Source organism: Mustela putorius, unplaced genomic scaffold (assembly GCF_011764305.1).
Source record: "Mustela putorius furo isolate JIRA1106 unplaced genomic scaffold, ASM1176430v1.1 tig00000832_pilon_pilon_pilon, whole genome shotgun sequence".
In the NCBI taxonomy this organism is placed as follows: domain Eukaryota; kingdom Metazoa; phylum Chordata; class Mammalia; order Carnivora; family Mustelidae; genus Mustela; species Mustela putorius.
The window spans coordinates 6,744,570-6,766,329 of record NW_025421491.1 but is presented as its reverse complement, the minus strand read 5'-3'; the positions used below and the strand labels follow the sequence as shown (position 1 = coordinate 6,766,329).

Sequence of the window (21,760 nt, the reverse complement as noted above, 5' to 3'; positions counted from 1 at the left end):
ACCTGGCTGGCTCAGTGGGTTAAGCCTCTGCCTTCGGCTTGAGTCATAGTCTCAGGGTCCTGGGATCGAGCCCCGCATCGGGCTCTCTGCTCTGCAGGGAGCCTGCTTCCCTTCCTCTCTCTCTCTGCCTGTCTCTCTGCCTGCTTGTGATCTCTCTCTCTGTCAAATAAATAAATAAAATCTTAAAAAAAAAAAAAAAGAAATCTGCCCTTTGTTACAGACTCTCTATGTATTATAATCACTTAGCTTCTTTTTATGGACAGATATCCCAATATCACTTAATGATTAATCTATACTTCCCCTCTCTGATGTGGTAAACCACCTTTATCCCGCACTAATTTCATATCCTGCACTAATCACATATGAATGTACTACTCACATAAGTTTATTTCTACACTTCTATTTTGTCCCCCTAATTTTTCTTAGCCTGTGCTATGAAGTGTTAATTTCTGTACTTTTACATTTTTCTTTAGAATTTTTTCTGGCTCCTCTTACCTCACGATTCTCCCACTGGACATTGTAAATAATTGTGTTAATTTTTCCAAGTGTCTGTTGTAAACCTCCCTCCCCATACAGCTGTCGCCCTCATACAGGACACCTTGGTCTTCTCTTTTACATCCGTATATTTTCATGGTTCCACCTAGACTCTCATCGGTTGCATTCAGGCTCTGAATTCACTTGACATACTGCTAGCACAAAAATGTTAACTAATTCTCTTCTCAGTGTAAAAAAAAAAAAAAAATATATATATATATATATATATATATATATATAAAAAATATATATATATATATTTGTTTGGCTGCTATGAAAGGTCAAACTGCCAAAACAGACTAGTGTAACATTTGAACACTACCATTTATATAAGCCTTATTTTTATGAATAAGCACCTGACTAGAAACTTAATAAAGGAGCATGTCATAACCAGTCTCAGGCAAAGGGTTTTAAATATAATACACTAATTTTAGTCAGAAGCATTTCAGTTTCACTTTATCAGTCTAAAGTTTCATAGAAAGATGTGACTTCTTAAAGGGGAAAAACATCTTTTATACAGCTTGATTAATTTATTAGAAACAAGCAGCCGGGAGCATCTGTTTTCACAGAGCAACTGTTAAATTAATCCATATTAAGTCGGCCTCAAAGGACTTGGATGCAGCTACAGGATGTGGGTGTAACAGGATCTCAAACACGAACACCTGATAGGGCCTTACACATGCCAGGTCAGAAGGAAGACTGGGGTTAGCAGGGAGGAGAGTATATCCTTCTAGAATCAAAACATCAAAAACCCAGCAATCTGGTGGGTTTGTCTTGAAAAATCCAATTCCCCCGCCCCGTGCAGAATAAGACCCCACCCTAAAATAAAACCTCCCCAAACCAAAAAACATACCGTCCTATTCAACGTCTATTTTGTGAAGTAATGAAATTTAGAAGTCACCTGAAACCGCTGACGGTCCACAGTGATTTTTCTCCTGAATGTAATGTCCGCGTGACAGGAGTACAGAAATGCACTGATAAAGAGTGAAGAGAAACGCACATTTCTACCATGTCAATGCCACACACAGGCAGTTCCAGGAGACAGAAGGCCTGCCTACCACCATTTCAAGGATCTTCTGCAGGTGCTAGAAGTGGAACAGGTCCCTTCAGAAACATCCCTCAATTATCTCCTTTCCTGTGCTCTGTGACATGTGGTAAACAATTCATTTGTTTTCAAAGGGGTTAGCAGAGATCTTTGAAAGATAGCGGTCAGGAATTCTGGGACTGTCTCCAGCTGGTCTAAGCAGCCAAGGCTGTTACTCCTGCAGGGTCACTGCGGAAAATGCCAAGGAGGGGCAGGACTGGGAGGGGCAGGAAAAGGGACAGGCAGAAGAGCCGCATCACGGGTGAACATTCTTCAGATTCCTTCCTGAGTGGTTCTCTTCTGGGGTCACAGACATCTCAAACTCTAGCAATGTGACCACAAAGATTAAGCAGAATTTTAAAGAAGTCATTCCTGTTTTCAGATGTCAAAACTGATATTCTGGACTCCCAGCTGTTTGACAGCCCCCAAAACGTGAGGCTAAGCGGAGCAGTGTCACCCGCAACTGGGCCTCTTTCCCAGCCTCGGCATTCGTCGGGGTCAAGTGTAGCTGACCCGAACAGCAGGGACAGTTCTGAAGGGTCCAAGAAGAGATGCTACAAAGAGGCGTGCAGTAAAAGTCAGAGCCATCATTCATTTCAGAGCCTACTACTGGCCAGGCCCTGGACTTCCTACCTCCTTGTTAATTCAATTTTTCTGCTGATCAACCGATTTACAAACACTTTGTAGACGTGGAAATTTAGGTTTAGGAAAGTTAAGTCATGTTCCTGGGGTCATAACTCTAATAACTGAAGGAGTCATGGACTCCGGTGCAAGGTCTAAATGCCTCCAACATCCATAGTCTGGATTATTCTGTTTGGGGTGAGAGAAAGGGAAGGAATAATATTGAGAGGGAAGGAGTGGCTGCAGGAAGACATCATGTGGAGACATCACCACTCAGAAGCTCGCAGAGGTGAGGCCAGAGGGAGTGGAGCAACAGGACTGAAGGCGGTAACAGGTCAGACCTTATTCGTTATCAAGTCCCGGCTGTAAGAGCTTGCCTTTTCCAAGAGGAAGGACTGGTCGAACTTCACCCCCATTCCACTTCACTAGAGGCAAGTGGTTACATACCTAAGTGGTTAAGAGGACAGAAATGAAGACAAAGTTCGAACATGGTTTGTGAGCTCTCTCCAGCTCAGACTTTACCGGTTTGATACATGGAGTGGGGATCAAAGTAGATACCTCCCAGGATGCTGTGGAGGATGACAGGAAAAGTGCTTCCAATAACGCATGGGTCATAGAAAGAGCTATGTAAACTTCTTCTTCTCATTATTCTTGTTATTTTAGCAAAAGCCAAGGAACCATCTATTTTTACAAATGCTAAAAATAGAGGTGTTTATCTCAGAACTTATAAATCCCAACAATATGACATGATTGACTGCCAAGTTTCTAGTGCAAGTTCTTTTCCTTGGGACCAAGAAAACAAAAAAACAAAAATAAAAAAACTAACACACCTAAAATAACTGTAAGACAGTATTTTCCCTTGTCCTAAAAATCTTACAATACAGAGACAAAAGTGAATTATTATATATTGTAAGAGCTCTTTAAAATGTTTAGAATACAGAATGTCTTCCATAAATTCCTTTTGATTGAAACATACACTCTTCTCTGACACCGCATAAATTCAGTATGGAAGACACTTATGTTAGTTTTTTTTGTTGTTTTTTTTTTTTTTTTTTTAAGATTTTATTCATTTGACAGAGAGAGAAATCACAAGCAGGCAGAGAGGCTGGCAGAGAGAGAGAGGGGAGGAACCCAATCCCAGGACCCCGGGATCATGACCTGAGCCGAAGGCAGAGGCTCTAACCCACTAAACCACCCAGGCGCCCCTTTATGTTAGTTTTTACAAATGATTCATCAATGTGAACTGCTACTGATAGATTATGTATACATGATTGGTGGGACATTTGTAACAGTTTGCATACTTCCTCAGACAGCATGCCCCACAGTCCCACCTCATAGCCTTTCCATTTATTGTTCCTTCTAACTTGAATACTTAAAGGAGAGGAAAAACATTTTTACACACTCTTAGGTTCAGTAACTGGAGCCATGCAAATTAAACCGACAAAAGGCAAATCAATGAGAAAAGCCATACAAATTTTATTTCATGTAAATACTTTTACATGGGGATGGGATAGGGTAAGGGAAGCTTGATAAAAAAGTGAAAGCCACCAAGAAAACAGTTAGTTCTGAGAGGCTATTTTCCATTTTAACAAAGAGCAGTAGATTGTGGAGACATAATGAGACTAAGAAAAAGGTTTATTTAGGCTTCTTAGGGTGGCATTTATTCACTATATATACGCAGTATTGTATTTATAAGTAAACAATAAGTAAACAACATAGTCCCTGCTCCAAAAACCTATAAAATGAATTACAAAACTGTTTACTAACCACATAAACAACATTTGATAATCAAAGATTATATGGTTCTCGCTAAATGGGCTCTACAACCTTACAGAAGGTTCTGTGGAGGAGGCATCTCAACACACATTACTAAATTTAAAGCTCTTTTCGTAGCTAAATATTCTTACCTTTGGGAACTTTACAGAGAAAATGTTTCTGACATTTCTTAGCCACGTAAGGTCAGGACACAGGACAGACTTTAAAAGCAGGGAAAGGAAAAGTACGGTGGGCTTTACTGACATCCCCATAATCATGTAACAAAACTGATGCTCCCACTGGAAGGCTCCGGTAAACTGACATCACAGTTTCAGTGATGGCTACAGCAGAGCCCCAGGCTACGTCTACCTGTCAAATGTCACTTCTTCCCACGCACGTGATCATGGAATATTAAATAAGAGGATGGCTTGATGGAATCATTAGGTCAGGTTTTCTTTATTTCCTTGTTAACCTCTCACGGTTTCTGTTCCTCTCATTTTCTTTAAGTACGACATTATCGTTGAAGGACCACCACATTGAATACCACTTGAGGGTGGCAATTTTCAACATTCAATAAACACTTAAAATATCTACAGGTATTTAGCCCATAATTCTTTCCTACATCACTACTTTCAACCTAAATCTGGGCTGGAAATGCCAAATTAAAAAACACACACCCGCAGATTATAGAAGTCCTGTTGCCATAAACAGATTCATACATCCATTAGACATTATATTTACCAAAAGCTTATAATAACCTAAGATTTTTTTTTTTTAAGATTTTATTTATTTGAGAGAGAGAGAACAAGCAGGGCGGAGGTAGAGGCAGAGGGAGAAGCAGGCTCCCCACAGAGTAAGGACCCAATGTGGGACTCGATCCCAGGCCCTAGGATCATGACCTGAGCCGAAAGCAGATGCTTAATCGACTGAGCCACCCAGGCATCCTGTAATAGCCTAAGATTTTATGTTATGCAATAAAATGCAGGATCTAAGATGGACGTTAACAGTGCGATTTAAAAAATGCTTTTAAAAAAATGACATAAAACACACACTTGTGGATGGTAGGATTAAGCATGCTTCTGTATTTTCTCTAAGATACCTACAATATACTTGTAATACTTTTCTATTTAAGAAACTCTAATTTAAACATCATCATAATAATAAAGACTCCCTCAAACATTAACAAGCTCTAAACTTCTGTTCCTCTTGTATATATTTACTATGCAAATGTAGGAAAAACTGTTATAAAGTATGGTGAATATTTTAAGTTTAAAACAATTTCTTTAAGTTTAATAGACAACTGCCACAGAAAATACAGTTATCTCTGTACTTTTAAGTCATTACTGCAAGACGTGAGTCTTCTCAGAATAGTCCTATATATCAGCATTTATGAAATTCAGTGTGAAGAAAATACAGCGCCTGCTTAACTTAAAGATCAATAATGCCTTTTTGGGTAAAGGCGAGCCACAGATAAGAAGTACTAAGGTTCAAATAGAAAAATGGTTAAGTCTAATACTTCACCATAAATCACTAAACCTAAGTCACATGAAAAAATTTAAACTCTATTCAAAGCACTCTTCCACAATTTACAACATCCAGGCTGATAATATTTTAGAAAAATAACCTCTAACTCTCAAAGTTCATCCATCACACACCTTCATATTGTAAAACAAATACTTTACAGCAGGGATCCCAGGAGCGCACCGATCTCCTGCCTTCGCCAACCCACCCTGCCATGCAGAACGCTTTCCATATTTGCTTACATTCTGAAAGTAACACGCCAGGAGTGCGCCAGGCTTCAGTTGTCAAGAAATATCATACTTTAAGTATAATCGGGTAAGAACTTTGGGCACACACATGGGCAACCTTCCAAAAAATAAGAAAAGAAAAGGAAGGCTTAACCCCATTGTTTCCAGGAACAGACATCATATACAGCACACAACACTTATAGTAATACCTTGTTGATCTTGCCCTTCAGCGGCTGACATTTCAATCGGTGTTCAGAATCACATGCCCGGGATCGGAAAGGATCCCCCCAATTCCTAGTTGAACAGTGCGCACTCCAAAAACGATTCTAGATGTACCTGGTAATTTTATGTACCCTGCCCGAAAACAGTTTTGTCCAGACTGGAGCATACCTTCTTGAGTGGGCAAGATTTTTAGAGCCTGGCTCAATATTTAACTGAGAGCAACCACCTAACATTTGGAGACATACTGAAGTAGTCAGAGCACCATGGGACAGAAAAAGGAAGAATCAGGAGAAAGAGACCAGAAGTCAGGGGGCAAGGATTGGGCTTTGATACTAAGCAACCCAAGGTTTCTAGATTCCAGTTTCTTCATCTGAGAAATGAGGGAACTGAGAAAGGGCTTCTAGATACTACCTACTCCCAAACCTGATTCTTTTTCTGGACGACAGTGGGTTGAGTTGGCCCTTCTAACATAGCGGCACTGTCCAACATGGTAGCCACTAGCCATGTGTGGCTACTCAGTACTTCAACTGTGGCAGGTCCGAGCTCAAATATGCTCTATGGATAAAATTCTGAAGACATAAGGTGAAAAAAAACAAAAGAATCTAATATATGTCACTAATAATTTTTATACTGACCATATGTTGAAATAAAATTTTGGATTTATTGGGTTCAGTCTACAGCATATTAAAACTAGTATCACCTGTTTCTTTTACTCTCTCATGTGGCTGCTAGGAAATTCTGAATGACATCCACGATCCCATTATACTTTTATTGGACAGCTTTGCTGTGGACTTAGCCCTGAGCATTAACTGAAGGCCTGGGGAACTCTGGGATTAAATGACAGCAGGAGAGCATCACAATGGAACATTACCATCCCCTGCTTCTTCGCCATAGGACTTGGGAGCTTATTGCTTCCACAGGCCCTTATAGCCTGTTTTTGCAGTTTCCTCTGAATTAAATATATAAGTGATTATTTAATCTACTTTATAAAGATGACCACAATCTTCTCTTTTTAAACTCACACTTGCATTTACAGGAGCAACTAAAATGAACTTGCACAGAGCAACTATATTTTACTGATGTCTAACTAGAAACTTTCCCACTAGTTTTTCTGATCTGTATCAATTTATTTAATGTATTTTAAATGATCAGAGAAGCAGGATCATTTGTAGAGAGCTTGTTTACTTAGCGATACTATAGGCTATGAACAAACATAACAAAACATTAACGCGATTCAGGTAAATTAACCATCTCAATCGAGAATACTCAAGTAGGGGCTCCTGCGTAGCTCAGTTTTTAAGCATCTGCCTTCAGCTCAGGTCATGATCCCAGGGTCCTGGGATCGAGCCCCACATCGCGTTCCCTACTTGGTGGGAAGCCTGCTTCTCCCTCTCCCACCCCCGCCCCTGCTTGTGTTCCCTCTCTCACTGTGTCTCTCCCTGTCAAATAAATAAATAAAATCTTAAAATAAACGAATACTCAAGAATTCTCAGAACACATTCCTGGACTGCCAACTTCTTCAATGAGGTGATCTTAAACAAAGGCATATGTCTAATTGCCTACAAAATAAACTACCAACTATTTAAAGTCAATAAAACCAGCAATGGTCTCTATCTCTGCATTTCAGAGCCAACTAAGGGCAAACCCATGTCAAGTATTTTCAGTTATATAAAAACAGAACAGAACCCAGCATAAAATGCATGTCCTTGGGTGAAATTACTTCTTCAAATTCTACAAACTATTTATGACCATTATAAAATTATGCTGGAATTACTGATCATGATTTTCTTACATTTTCAATTTCTATCTAACCTACCATAATTTAAAAAATTTTTCAAACTAGGGGTGCCTGGGTGGCTCAGTGGGTTAAAGCCTCTGCCTTCAGCTCGGGTCATGGTCCCAGGGTCCTGGGATCGAGCCCTGCATCAGGCTCTCTGCTCGGCGGGGAGCCTGCTTCCCCCTCTCTCTCTGCCTGCCTCTCTGCCTACTTGTGATCTCTGTCTGTCAAATAAATAAAATCTTTAAAAAAAATAAAAATAAAAATAAAATTTTTTCAAACTTATATAATTACCACTTGCTCTTTTTAGGGGGAAAGAAAAAGCACCAATTTCAAAATATAGCCAGGGTACTATTAAAGGAATATAAATCAACTACTGTTCTGGACACATGAAAGTTATCATCGTTTTTCTGAATACAGTCTCTAGAACTGAGAAGATAAAATATTTCCTTGACAGATACTTCAAAATGAAAATAAAACAAAACAAAACAAAAAACCAATGCTCAGATTTAAGATGACCAGACTTGAACAGTGTCTTTGATTACTTTATAGACAATCAATCAAGGGTTCAAAAAGAATGAATGCAGAAAATAAAACCAAGAATAGTTGTAGAGGAACCTTGATGCTTTATAAGTTTCCTTAAGATAGAACCATGTACCATATATAAAACTCTTAGGACATATATTAAATACATCTTTAGGTACTGTTAAATACCTACTATAAAACCTCAAACACTCCCTAATGTAAATGATTATATCCAGTCTGCTCAGGACGCTAGGGTTTTCCCACAGCTTTATTTCATTATGTACTTCCTGATAAGTATCTTCATTTGACCACTTTTAGAGTAACTGAATAAAAAACCAGATAAGGAATTAAGACAAATTTTAAAACAGCAGTTTCATTTTTACTCATGTAAATATATTAAGGTTTACTTTTCTCTTTTCCACAGATTGTCCTATTCTGTTTTAATAACACAGGTACACACGAGCATATTTGAAATGCTGTGCATCAGTGATAAAAAGATGAACATGGTAGGGAAATCTAGTTCAAAAGAGGTTTTCTGTATCATGCTCTTTTCTAAAAACCTCAAAGCTTGTTTTATCTGCTATTCCTTTCAAAGAACAAGCATAACAAAGTTGCTTTAGGGAAGTCTCAAGATCAAATGAAAGATAGTTTACCAACAGGGAGAGTAAACTGACCCTGCCATGACTTTCCAAAGAGCACTGGACTCTGTTTTCCCATCACCCTGACTGGAAGGGTTTCCCTGGAACACAAGTCTAAACCATCTTGGATGCAGGTAAATAGCCAGAGCCAAGTCTTGGCTCTCGGGTGTTCCTGCCATAAAAATTTTTTAAAAAAGCATTCCCCATCTCCTTCTCCATTCTTAAAGACATGTATCCTGTGAGGTTAGCCAACATGTAAGATGTGGGTAAATCCCAAAAACCTACCCCAATTGCTCACAGAGAATCCTTCTTTTGGTTTGATTCGGAATGTTTCTGAATCCACCCATTTTCCTCTACATCGCTTGTACTATATCCCCTGCACATTCCAGAATGCCAGCTGTTTGTCACTCAATATCCTATCCTTTCCTTATTCCATAAGAGAAGAATCTAGACTGTGTTCCTAGTGGGAATATTCCAGCTAATATACTACATGTACCAGGCTCCCTGGCAGGGCGGTGCTACCATTTGGTTAATGGGCTTAAGCCGATATTGACAAGGACTTCAGCACAGGCTCCTAAATGTAACTGATCGATAGTCATCAATGGCTACCACCCCCATTTTAGGAACATCTAAACACAGCCCCACTATTAAGAAAATGAAGTCTGAACTCATCAAAGCATCTAAAACTCCATTCCCACACCATCTTTCTCACCCACATCCCGATGGCTTCCTCTCTTGAACCTCTACACCTTCACTAATCCTTCTGTCTAGAAATCCCTACCATGTCCCCAGAATTAACCCCCACTCATCCCTGAAAGCCCGTTTAAAGACGGATCACCTCTGCTATGAAGACTGTACATTCCTCCGTGGGAACCTTCAGCATACTGGGCCTAATTCTTTCTGCATCTCTTTCTTCCCCTATCAGGCTGCAAAACCGAGGCACAAGCTGAGTTACTTCTTTGTTTACTCACAGCGCCACAAAGGTTATAGTGCTCCTGTCACCCCTGAAACACAGAAGGCATCCAGTACGTGTCCATAAAATGAATGACGTTTTTCAAATTTCAAGAGGAAAGGGACAAAAATGCAGTACAACAATAAATTAATAATAATAAAAAAAACACAACTCCAAATCGGTGTCAGTATCACAAGAAGTCGATCACAAACACCCTGAGAAAATTTGGAATAGAGACAAAACACACGAACACATAATTCAAATATCCAATTAAACATCCTGCATTAAACCTTCCCCTCATCTGCTAGAAGAATCGATCAACAGGCTCGGGTTTGTGTTCAGTGCTCCACTTTGGAGATGAATGAGAAAGTAAGCAATAAGGTTATGTGTCAGAATTTTTTTTAAAAAGCATCAATAATTTAACAATGGTAATAAGCCTGTAGAAGAATATTTTAACCAATGACTTTTTTTTCCCCTGGGGGGGGGGTAGTTATGTTAAAATTTTTTTCTAATCTCCTAATCAAGCTATTTATGAAATCAATAAATACAACTAAAAACACATACACGTAAGAAATAGCCCCCCAAAACTGAATACTTCCCATAGGCGCCCTTACAGCATGACAAAGATTTCACAAATAATAAAATTCACCACGATAAAAATTTAATCTTGGAGGCCAGCTCACAAAGTGACATGAAATATTCAAATTGCAAATACAGACAAGGAAAGGCATTGCCTGGAAACAAAGCGCTTGGTATCTTGCTCATTGAAGTGTCCTCCCTGACCCCCAATCTTCATTATCGTTGTCCGGGCTATCTCAAATGGCCATGCCGATCAATTACTCAGTTCCTGGTTCCTCGGACCTGCACTGTCTGAAGAACATCTCTATCTGGCAGTCTTGCTCCTACGGTTTCGGCCCTGCAGTCACATGGCCTCCCTCCCAGGACTCCCTCCTCTCGTAACTTCACGGAACAAGTATGCAGTGACTTCCAAACTGCAATTTTGTCACAAATGTGGTCTTGCAAGTGGAGCCTTTCACATTCCTCAAACTAACTGCAATGTGTAAGGTGCCTTCACATTCCAATGTCCCATCAGCTCGCCAAGAACGCCCCCGCCCCAAAACAACTGGAGGATTTTAAAATATAGTTTACTGTTATTGGATTTAAATTTTCTGGACTCTGGGGTGTAAGAGGATTTAACACTTGACATATAACATTAAAAATAAGCCTGAGAAAAAACACTGGCAAGATATAAGGCTAATCATAATGACCTCAATTAGATTTTCAATGCCTGTCAAGTTAATAGCATATAGTGGGATTGGCTTCAAGCCCATGAACTTGAACAGTACAATTCTTTTAGAGAACAGAAGTCACAGAACTTAATTTTTGTCTTAAAGGGCCAATTCTGATCCTGCCTCACACTAAAGTAAGAGGTAAATACTAGCTGTAAAAAAGCAGAAAAGCAGCAAACTGAAAAAAGACAATGATAATGAAATTTTCATTTTGATGGTAACTCAATTTAATTCCAATATACAAATCTTATTCAAACAAAATCATTTCTTGCCACCCTCAATTGAAACTGTCGCAATCAATCTCAAGACTGACGAAATATTTCAAGAACAAGACACTTTTGCTAGGCCAAATGAATTTCTGAACATTAAGCTATGGATAGCATTTACGAAATTTTTTCACAATAAAATATTTCAGAAAAGGCTGAAAGAAGAAATTTTATTTCAAAGGCTTTAATTTTCCCTCAGCACTTGCAGTGAAGGGTCATTCACAATTTTTTAGACACAAGTTAATTCAAATATCAAGAACTAAACACATAAATTCTTTATCACCACAATATAAAATCTCCAAAGTTCTCATTGAAAATATTTATCAAATATTACTACTAAATGCAGTGGTAGTGATGAAACAGGTATAGCAGGGACGCCTGCATGGCTCAGTGGGTTGAGCGCCTGCCTTCGGCTCAGGTCATGATCCAGAGGTCCTGGGATCACCTGCTTCTCCCTCTGCCTGCCCCTCCCCTGCTTGTGCTCCCTCTGTCTCCCTCTCTGACAAATAAATAAAAATTTAAAAAATATATAAATATGCTTTAAAAAAAAAAAGAAACAGGTATAGTAAACTGTGATCACAATCAGTATTAATTTTTCTACCCAACCATTACCATTTTTTAATTATTTCACCACTCTAGATGCCCCTGTTCCCAGTTCTTCTCCTACATCATGGTGAATATATAGTTCTCTCCCTCAAATATCTAAGTCTACATTTGCATAGGGATAAGATCAGAGAACTTTCCTGGTATCACATAAAAGATCACCCCACAACACACTTCCATACAGCATTCCCCAGATACCCCTCACTCAATTTTCTCCTAGTTCCCTACTGTATGCTATTTATTCTGTTACCCCTCACAATACTATAAGCTCCCTTAAGGGTAGGAGACTCAGAAGTATTTGTTAAATGAAAAAGTGTGTTTTCCTTTGCTGGTTGTGCCCTTAAAAATCTGTCTGTGTATGTAAAAATGCTATTAACCTTTCTATAAAAATTTCAATTTTAAATTGTGAATAAATTTAATATCTAAATACCTGTGAATAAATTATTCTTAGAATGATCAATCTGCATATTTGCAAGTTTCTATAGGAGTTTCTTTTTTTTTCTTTTTACTTTTTCTTTTTCTTTTTTTTTAAATAAACATATAATGTATTTTTATCCCCAGGGGTACAGGTCTGTGAATCACCAGGTTTACACACTTCACAGCACTCACCATAGCACATACCCTCCCCAGTGTTCTATGGGAGTTTCTTAAGAATGCATCACTTATGTTTTCAAACCAATATGCAAAATTGTATTTGTTGAAACAAGCCATCATAAGCAATTAAGAGCATCAGTATGGGTAAGATTTTATCTCAAATATCAATTTTCATAAGACATGTTAATGTTAATGTCTGAAGAGTTTGCTAAGATTTCAAAAAATTTGTGTCAGTTTTGAAGGTTCAGCCTTCAGGGAGCCTGGATGGCTCAGTGGGTTGGTGTCTGACTCTTAATTTCTGCGCAGATCACAATCTCAGGATCCTGAGATCCAGCAGCCTCAGGCTCTAAGCTGGGTGTGGAAACTGCTTAGGATTCTCTTTCCCTCCTTTGTCCCTCCCTGCTTGCGTTCTCTCTCTCTCTCAAAGAGTAAAATAAATAAATAAAAGCAACCTTCAAAGTAAATGAGGATAATTCTTTTTTGAAAGGTAAAAAGAAAAATCAATAAATATGGTTACGATGGCACATTGTCTTTCTTTATCATGGGTACCTATAAATTCCATTAATAAAATGAGTAGGGTTGGGGATAAAAATATATGTTTATAAAAAATAAAAAATTATTTTAAAAAATTGGAAAAAAAATAAAAAAAATAAAATGAGTAGGGTTATGTATAAAAACAGTAATTATGCTTATGAAAATTTATCCAATAGTAAGGGCAGATATAAAAAGTTCTCTTTTGGACTAATCAAGTCTTAATAAACAAACACTATTCTATTTTTGATTAAAACTAAAAATTACATTGCCTCGTTAATTTTATAGTAATTAAGTACATACAGACATGGAAACACTGAACAAAAAAGTTTGGGGGTGAGGGGTCAGATCTAAGGTACACAAATAGGCCCCAACGGTGGGATTAAATCTCTTGTGTTTCTTCCTGCAAAGAATCTCCACATGGTCAAAATATATTACAGTCATTAAAGGGTCAAAATTTAGCAAAGACACAAGAATAATAATGCATTTCTTCAGGTATCACAGATGACTTTTCTTGATATACCAGATCTCTTAATTCTCATTAAGTAGTCTTTGAGGCTACAAAGTAATGTATCAGTCTCTATCATCTTGGATGACTGCCTAACACCCTAACATTCTTCAAGGAAGACACGACATGACATGGGTTTTTATGAAGCAAACTGAGAGCATAGGACAAATTGTTAGACTCTCTTAAGAAAGAGAATTAGACCAAAACAATTTCATATTAACCAAAAAAGTAACCAGCCAAAAAAGTAACTTTTCTTGCTCAATCAAATTTCTTAGCTAAAAACCATCTGAACCCAGAAAGAAAAAGTAAAGAGAAAGACTATCTGGAAATTCAAAGATACACTGTTTGTAATAATTAATAAGGCCTTAAGATTCTAGAATTTGTTCATCTACAAAACAGGCTTATTATTGTCTTCCTTTTTCTGAAACGTTGATCTTGCTTATGCCTTGTCCCTGCTCACTGACCCTATACATGGGATTATGGTGCCATCTCACTCGCTCCTCAGGGCTTCTACTCTGATGTTTCTTCCAAACATGGCTACATAATTACATTCACCTACTTGAACCCACTTTTTTTGATTGAGTAGGACAAAGATAAATACAAAGTTGGTGTTAACAAAAACCCACATAAATTCCTTCATACTTTGCTTATGGATTCTTCCATGTGTTAGTCATTCCTCAACCTCAAATATCCTCAGCTTCATTTTGAAATGGAGATTGAAAACCTCTTATTATATAATAAACAAACTATGCTGATTTCTCAAAGTATGCTTTTAATTAGGAAGATCACTATAAAGTTTTAAAGATGGGATAGTCATCATCTGCCGGATAATATCATTCATTTTATTTTAAAAACTACTTCTTATAGAAATGCTGCATTCTCACGCAGTTTGCTTTCTGGTTTTCTTGTACTCTGGTGAAGATGATTTCACGCTTCCATTTTAAGACCCAAATCTTTTGCTGGCATTTGAAATCTTCCATTTTGGCCTAGATGGGGAAAACTGGTTTAATAATTTTTTTTAGAAGACATTTTGCTAAAAACTAAACCAAGCTTGTTCATAGGTCCTTGTGCATAGCTGATAGTCAACTAATAGCACAGTTAATAATCAAGCCAGTACACAAACTTGTTCAGTATCAGACAGATGTGGCAATCCGCCCACAAGCATACATTCAAAATAGGTCTTTCCATTGGTATAAAAACTGCTTATGCTTTTTACATATTTCTGCACTGTTCAAAATTTTCAATGAACACTAATTATCTTGATGTTTTACAAAAAAGCCAATTGAAACATAAAATATACAATTTAGTGAATGAAATTTTAAAACACGTAGTCTAAAAATTTTATCTGTACTGTCATTTTAATTTTTTTATTTATTTTTATTTAAAAATTTATTTTATTTTTTATAAACATATATATTTTTATCCCCAGGTGTACTGTCATTTTAAAATTTAAATAAAATTCATCTTTTTTTTTAGAGACCTGCCAATGTCCTGCAGTAATCTAAGCTGGCCCGTTAAGTAAGGTAGTCATTAAGTAAAATATCATACGAGCGTTTTTTCCTGTTTGTTTGTTTTTAACTTTCAACCAGGTATGACTCAAATATATCCATTTTACATCATCATCATCATATACAGCAGTAACTACAACACAGTGCCTCTAACGTGCCATCGTATTATATATATTAACTCATGTACTATTCCAGGCATTTTACATACATATATTTACACACACAGACACACACATAGAGATATCCCCATTTTACAAAGGAAAAAACTGAGGTATGGAGCTAGCCCACAGTCAATAGCTCAAAAGGGGCAGAGCCAAGACGTAAACCCAGTCCAGGATCGTGATCAGTGCGAAATGCTACTTTCCTTGAACGTGTGAGAATCCCAACGATCACGTGTTGCCTGCCTAACTTCACACTGGTATCGAAAAAAGTATTACAAATGTGGGAATAGTTCTACTACTTTCCATAGAGCCAGGCTTTTAAAAAACCTCTCATCTTCCCCATTCAAGTACTACCTTCTTTCATAAAATACTATAATCCTAGCAAAGTTCAAGCTAAATCTGTCCCATAGGTTTCTTCAAAAATGTAGCCCAACTAAACCCAAGGTCCTTACTGCAGCTAGAATTCCATACATGTGAACCTACGTCCTCTGTCTCCACTCACTTTCAACAGTCAGCTAACTAATCTACCACGTGTCACATTTTTATAGAACTATTAATTGCTGAACATGTCCAAGGCCTTTTTTTTTTTTTTTTAATGAATTACACTGACCCTTGAATGAGGATTTGAACTGTGTGGGTGCACTTATCAGACTTTTTCTGTTAAATATAGCAAAGTACTGCAAATGTACTTTCTCTTCCTTAGGATCCGCCTAATTAACATCTTTTCTCTAGCTTCCTTTCTTGTAAGAATACAGTATATAATGCACATAACACGAACTATGTGCCAACCAAATATACTATCGGTGAGACTCCCACAGTACTAATACGAATAAAATCAATATTGGTTATACCTTACTTCTCATTCTAACCCAATTTTTGGTTGACTTCTAAAACAGTGGCAGTAATGTCTATTAATCAGGATTACTCTGAAGAAGAAAATATATTAAAAAAAAAAAAAAAAAAACGAGTGCCCTCACAGAAATGGTTATTTTTTAAGCTGTCCATATTACACTGAAGAAATAGTTACATAACATTTTCCCCCTTCACTATGGTTTCCATCTGCAAATTCAGTTTGAGTGTTTAGGTACTGTTGGCTTTATTTTTTTTTTAATTAATAACAACATATTAAGAAATAAGCATTTTGATTAAACCTGCTATTCAGTAAGGGGGCCTGCTCATTCCTTCACCTGACTACCTCTGCTTGCCACCCCTCCAGCTCCCTCCAGCCCCCCTCCTGAGACACAGGGAGATGGCATTTCCAAAGACCTGCCGGGGGCAGTATTTAGCATGAATCCCCACTCCACACACTTCTATCTCCCTGGGAGCCCACTCTGAGAAGGAAACCATTTCACAATAAGGAAGAACACAGAGATGCAGAAACTACCAGCAAAAACCAAAACACAAAAATAACATTTTATTTTCCCACTCTCCTCCTGGTGCGCCAGTGAGGCACTTTTTTCCTCATGTACTCACTTCCCTCAGTCAAGCTCCTACTGAGGACAGAGTAGCAAAACCCTTAGATCTTGCTTTCGGCCCCCTCCCCCTTAGCTCCTTATTCCAAAACCCCAACTCCTCTCCAGAGTGTACCCCGCGCCCTCCTTTCGTCTCAGCTTCAGTTTCTGTCCCACTTCAGGAACACAAACTTGGGATTTGTTTCTTGTCTGTCTTCCCCACTGGAAGGTTCACGAACGAATAGACCGTGTTGTTCACAGTATTTTCAGAGCTGAGGACAGGGTTTGGCCCCAAAAGAGAATTAATACAACTGTCCCAAGTGAATAGATGGAGAGTTTAAGAAAATGAAACCCCACATTTGCTCCACCCACACCCTCAGGGGTGTGTGTGTGTGTGTGTGTGTGTGTGTGTGTGTGTGTGTGTTTTCCTTCCCAGGAGGGGAAAGGTTGGGAGAGGCCTGTAAATTCTGTAAATGCAAAGACTTACAGTCCCTTCCCCAGACCTGGGATACAACGCTGGCTGGAAATGAACTACCAGGAAATTCTCTAAGATTATCTCATCTCATTGTTCCTTTATTCCTTAAATATAGATGTTTACACTGTACTGCTCTTACTCAGTAAACCACTTAATCTGTACTTTCCTCTTGGTATTTAACACTTTCTAGTTCCTACTTAGTCTGCAAACTTCCCGTGAGCAAGGGGAATGCAGTCAAATTAAACCTTCCAACCCAGAGCTTTACATTTCAACTACATTCATAAGGTTTATTTTTGCATTTTTAATTGACATAATAAAGCAGAGAGTAAAGGTGGACTATGTTAAAGATGCTTTCAAGTGTCTTAAGGTAATATATGTCTCCACTGAGATCAAATTTGCAGGAACAGAATGTACATTTTGACTGAATTTTATTGCATTTCTTCACTGACAATTTAGCAGCCATAGAATATGAATGGCATATAATAGCTATGCTTATTTCTGGAATGACTGACAACCTTCATCTTCATACAAATATCTACACAGACGTCTCCAGTATGCCATAAAGAGGATCATTAAAAATAAGGAGTTTCCAGCAACAAGGAGAAAGCCTTATCCACAGGATATGTTTTTCTTCACACCATTGTTCAGTTTGGACCACATTATTTCTTTTGTATTGTTTTTCAATCAGTCATTCCCAACTTAACCTTGTAATGTATTCAGTTGCGTGTTCCTTTTGCCTTCCCCAATCAGAGTCAGGGGTCGCTATTTGATCTGGAATACTTCTCTGCAGTACTAATAGCCTCCCAAGTGCCATCAGGCGCCTCTGCTGGTTAGGGTGAGTAGAGAGAAGCTTTTGTGCCCTGATGGCTGTCCATGACTTCCCATTTAATAGCAAGAAACAGTGACTCCTTATAGATCACGATCAAATCTGGGCTCCACGGTTCTGCGTACAAATGTCTACTTTTCAGGCAGTACTAGTCAGTATGAATAGGTATCTCTAATCTGTGAATTAGCACCATGATCAAAGCAATTCAGTTTCTAGGTTAAACCCCCCTATTGAGGCTAAACCTCCCAATACAGTAAACTCAAATTTAAAGAAGCAAGTTTAAATAAGTAAATGTTAGGGCCCTTTAATTTCATACTCTCTCAGTACACCAGGCAAATTAATCAACTCCGGTAATAACCCCAAAAGTGGAGGCCCCGTTATCATTGCCCTTAGTTATTTCTTTTTTTAGAGCCACCTGCAGGAGACCTATTTTCTAAGCCCTACAAGACATAAACTCATAATTACATCTTTCAGTGGACAGAAATATAGCTGAATTAATCCCCCTCAAACCTCATAACAGTGAATTCCCTACCCTTCCACCGATGCTTTGCAAAACGGACTAATGTGAATTTCACCTCCACTCTGTGAGGGAAGTGGCCATAACAAGCAAAAATGTCCGAAAGAATGGCAGAGAGAGCAAAGAAATGCACACAAGCCCCAAAATAATTCTGAACCGTATTTGCCTGCATGATGCCTCTTTTTATACAGAAACAAACAAACCAGTGGTCAAAAAAGTCAAATATTTACATTTTGGCAAAAACTTCAAATATAAAGGTTGTGATATGCTTTTAATTAATTTGTGAGGTTTTGGGGTTTTTTTTTTTTTTTTTTTTTTTTTTTTTTTTTTTTTAGGGTGTAGGAAGACAGTAAGGAAAGTAACAGAAATACTAGTAGGAATAAATTAACTAGAGGAAAAAACCCTTAATAAATGCATTTTTTAAAAAATATAGAAAACTAACTGCTTCTCCTCTTGAATCAATCTGTCTTAACTAGTTCTAGGGTGATTTCTGAGCCACTTACACGTAAAAGAAGGGGAAAAAGTTCAATAACCTTGTAAATTAGGGACTAAAACTGCTGTGCTGTGATAATCTGCATAGCCTCAGCGTAATTACAGAAAACTCTGGTCTAAGAATTGTGAGGTTGGTTTTTTGGTGTTTTTTTTTTTGTTTTGGGGTTTGTTTGTTTTTTGGAAAAGGAGGAAAAAAAAAATTTGGAAAAATTGGGCGAGATTGCAAATAGGAAGATACCAAATGGGAATCCAAAGGATGGGAAATACCCCAAGTGTCACACAAACAACTTCTTAGCACCTTTAGGTAAAAAGAAAAATAGTCGTTTTTGCACAGGCGTTAGCTGAATGTTCGAGAGTTGGATGAATGGAGAAGACTTGTTATACACCTAGCGGTGGGTGGATTTCACCAGGCTGCAGCCTTCACACCGCTTTTCTTTGCTGCACTGCAGAGGCGCCATCTTCTCCGTCTTAATCTTCACTCAATTCAATCCTTTTATCTGCACCCTAAAAAGAAAGGCCCCGAGGACCCTCCCCAGCAGCTCGCGCCCCCAGGGGGACTAAACCAGACGGCTCGCTGTCAGGGAAGAGGCCGCGCCTTAATCAGACAAACGCCTCCTTTGATGCACAGGAGGGGAGAGCTCGTGCCTCCCCACCACCCGCCACTACCCTTACCAGACGCACACCCCACTGTCCGCATATTTCTCCCCAAGGACTTTCCAGCCCAGCACAGAATTTGCAAGCCCCGGAGAGGATGGGGAGTGGTTGTAGAGGGGCCCCGAGGCTCCGCCACGGCGGCCCCAAGCAGCGCCCCAGCCCCCTCCGGGACAGACGCGCAGCCCCGGGAAGGGAGTCAGGCGGGAGCCTCGCTGTGGCGCACAGACCAAGGCGGCCGCCTCAGCCACCGCGCCCCGGGCTGGCGAGGGCGGGGTGTCGCGGCTTTTGTTCGCAGGAACCTTCTCCCTCTCCGGAAGAAGCTAGAGGTGCGGAGCGAACGCCAGGGCCGTCCAGGCTTGGGGAAGGTGCGAGGTGGCCCGTGGGTCTCCGACCCCTCCCATCTCTCTCAACTTAACACAAAAGGGAGACGCAAAATGTACAAAGTTTGCCTGCGGAAGGTGGTGCGCGACCCCGATGGGGTCGCACCGAGGCGGCCGCAGCGAGCAGCCGCCAAAGGGAAGGAGCCGGGGGTCCGGAAGGGAAGGGGTGCTGGGGATGAGAAGGGAAGGTGAAGCGGGGCGGAAAAGGCAAAGGGTAGGGGGCTGCTTCCCGAGCTGTCCTGACTCCTCCTCCCCCGGGCCCCAGAGAAGGGCAGCGACCGAGAGCGGAGGACAGGATCCAGGGACGCTGCATTTTCGGTTTCCCCCCACGTGCTCCGTCCCCCTGCCCCCTATCTGGAAGTCCCTCGCCTCCCCCGGCCCCCGCCCGAGGGCGGGGACTGAGTCAGGATCCGAGCTCGGGATCCTTCACCCCTCCTCGCCCCCAACCCGCGCGGACCGGGAAGCCCGACGCCTCGCCAGTTCCCTCTCCGCCGGCCGGAGCGCGCGTCCCCGGGGCAGGGCTGGGCCGGAGGCGCGGATGCGCAGGGCGCCCGCAAGCGGGGGCGTGGGACGTGGAGGGGAGAGGGGTCCCCTGGGCTGCCCCCGGCTTCTTCGGATTAAAGACTTGGGGGAATCGGGTTCCCACTGTATCCCTCCCTCCAATTCCGAGGCGCGGCACCCACCTCCAACGCCCGAGCCGTCCAGGAGGCCAGGAGGACCAGAGCCAAAGCGGGCAGCATCGCGACCCTGCGCGGGGCACCGAGTGCGCTGCTGTGGGAGTGGGATCCGCCGCGCCCTGGCTCTGTCGGTGCCGTCGCCGCCGCCGTCTCCCGCGGCCCCGCGCTCGCGCCGCCCCGGCTGCTCTCTCCTGCCGCTGCCGAGGAAACTGACGGAGCTGGAGCGCGGCGGCTGGGCTCGGAGCCCGGCGAGTCAGCTGATCCAGCCCACCCCGTTCGGCGCCCGAGAGAGACCCCTAGCGGAGCCGCCGGGGAGCTGCGCACGCTCGGGCCGGGAGGGAGGGGCCCGCGCCCCCGGCGCCCACAGGTGCGGCGTCCTCGCCTCCTCCGCTCCCCACGCGCCGCCGCGGCCGCCGGCCCCCCGGGCTCCGCGCGCGAGAGGGAGCGTCTGGGGCCAGGAGACAGACGGTGCCGGATCAGGGAAAGGTGAGTCGTAGGACGTCTGGGCTCCAGAAAACTCGGGAGCGCTCCCCGCTCGTCCCCGTGAGCTTGACTCATCCGACCCCGCAGGCCTCTCGGGGATGTCGTATCAGGGCTGCTGCTGGGGTGCGTTTCTATCCGCATTTCTTTTTTTTTTTTTTTTTTTTTTTTTTTTTTTTTTTTTTTTTTTTTTGCCTTGGTTTGGTGAGGGGAGGCGTTTCTGGCAGAGAATAGGAACAAGACAAGCGTAAAGGAAATAGAATTTCTTTACTTGTTGAGAGAGTAGACGCCTCTCATTTTTTGAATTTTTTTTTTTTTTTTAATTTTTTTTACCCCTTCAAAAGCAGCCGGGAGCAACCTGGAATATCTATCTTTAGAACGAACCAAAGGAGAAAGGCGCCGGACGTGGCGAACAAGGGGGCGACCTATTTACTTCTCCTTGAAGGAAGGTTTGTTTTTTTGTTGTTGTTGTTTTGGGAGGGGGTTGTTGTT

The 21,760-nt window shown here is 40.8% G+C and overlaps 1 protein-coding gene across 7 annotated transcripts in view; it reads right to left on the bottom strand.

Moving 5' to 3' along the window:
* Positions 1–21,404, bottom strand: part of LOC101686001 (amyloid beta precursor protein) — a 262,841-nt gene extending 241,437 nt beyond the window's left edge. For all 7 annotated transcript variants that reach the window (XM_045085177.1, XM_045085178.1, XM_045085179.1 and 4 more), the window contains exon 1: positions 20,795–21,404. In XM_045085177.1, coding sequence (XP_044941112.1) covers positions 20,795–21,346 — 552 coding nt within the window. In that variant the 5' untranslated portion in view covers positions 21,347–21,404. The remainder of the gene's footprint in view (positions 1–20,794) is intronic.
* Between the last annotated feature and the right edge of the window lie 356 nt (positions 21,405–21,760).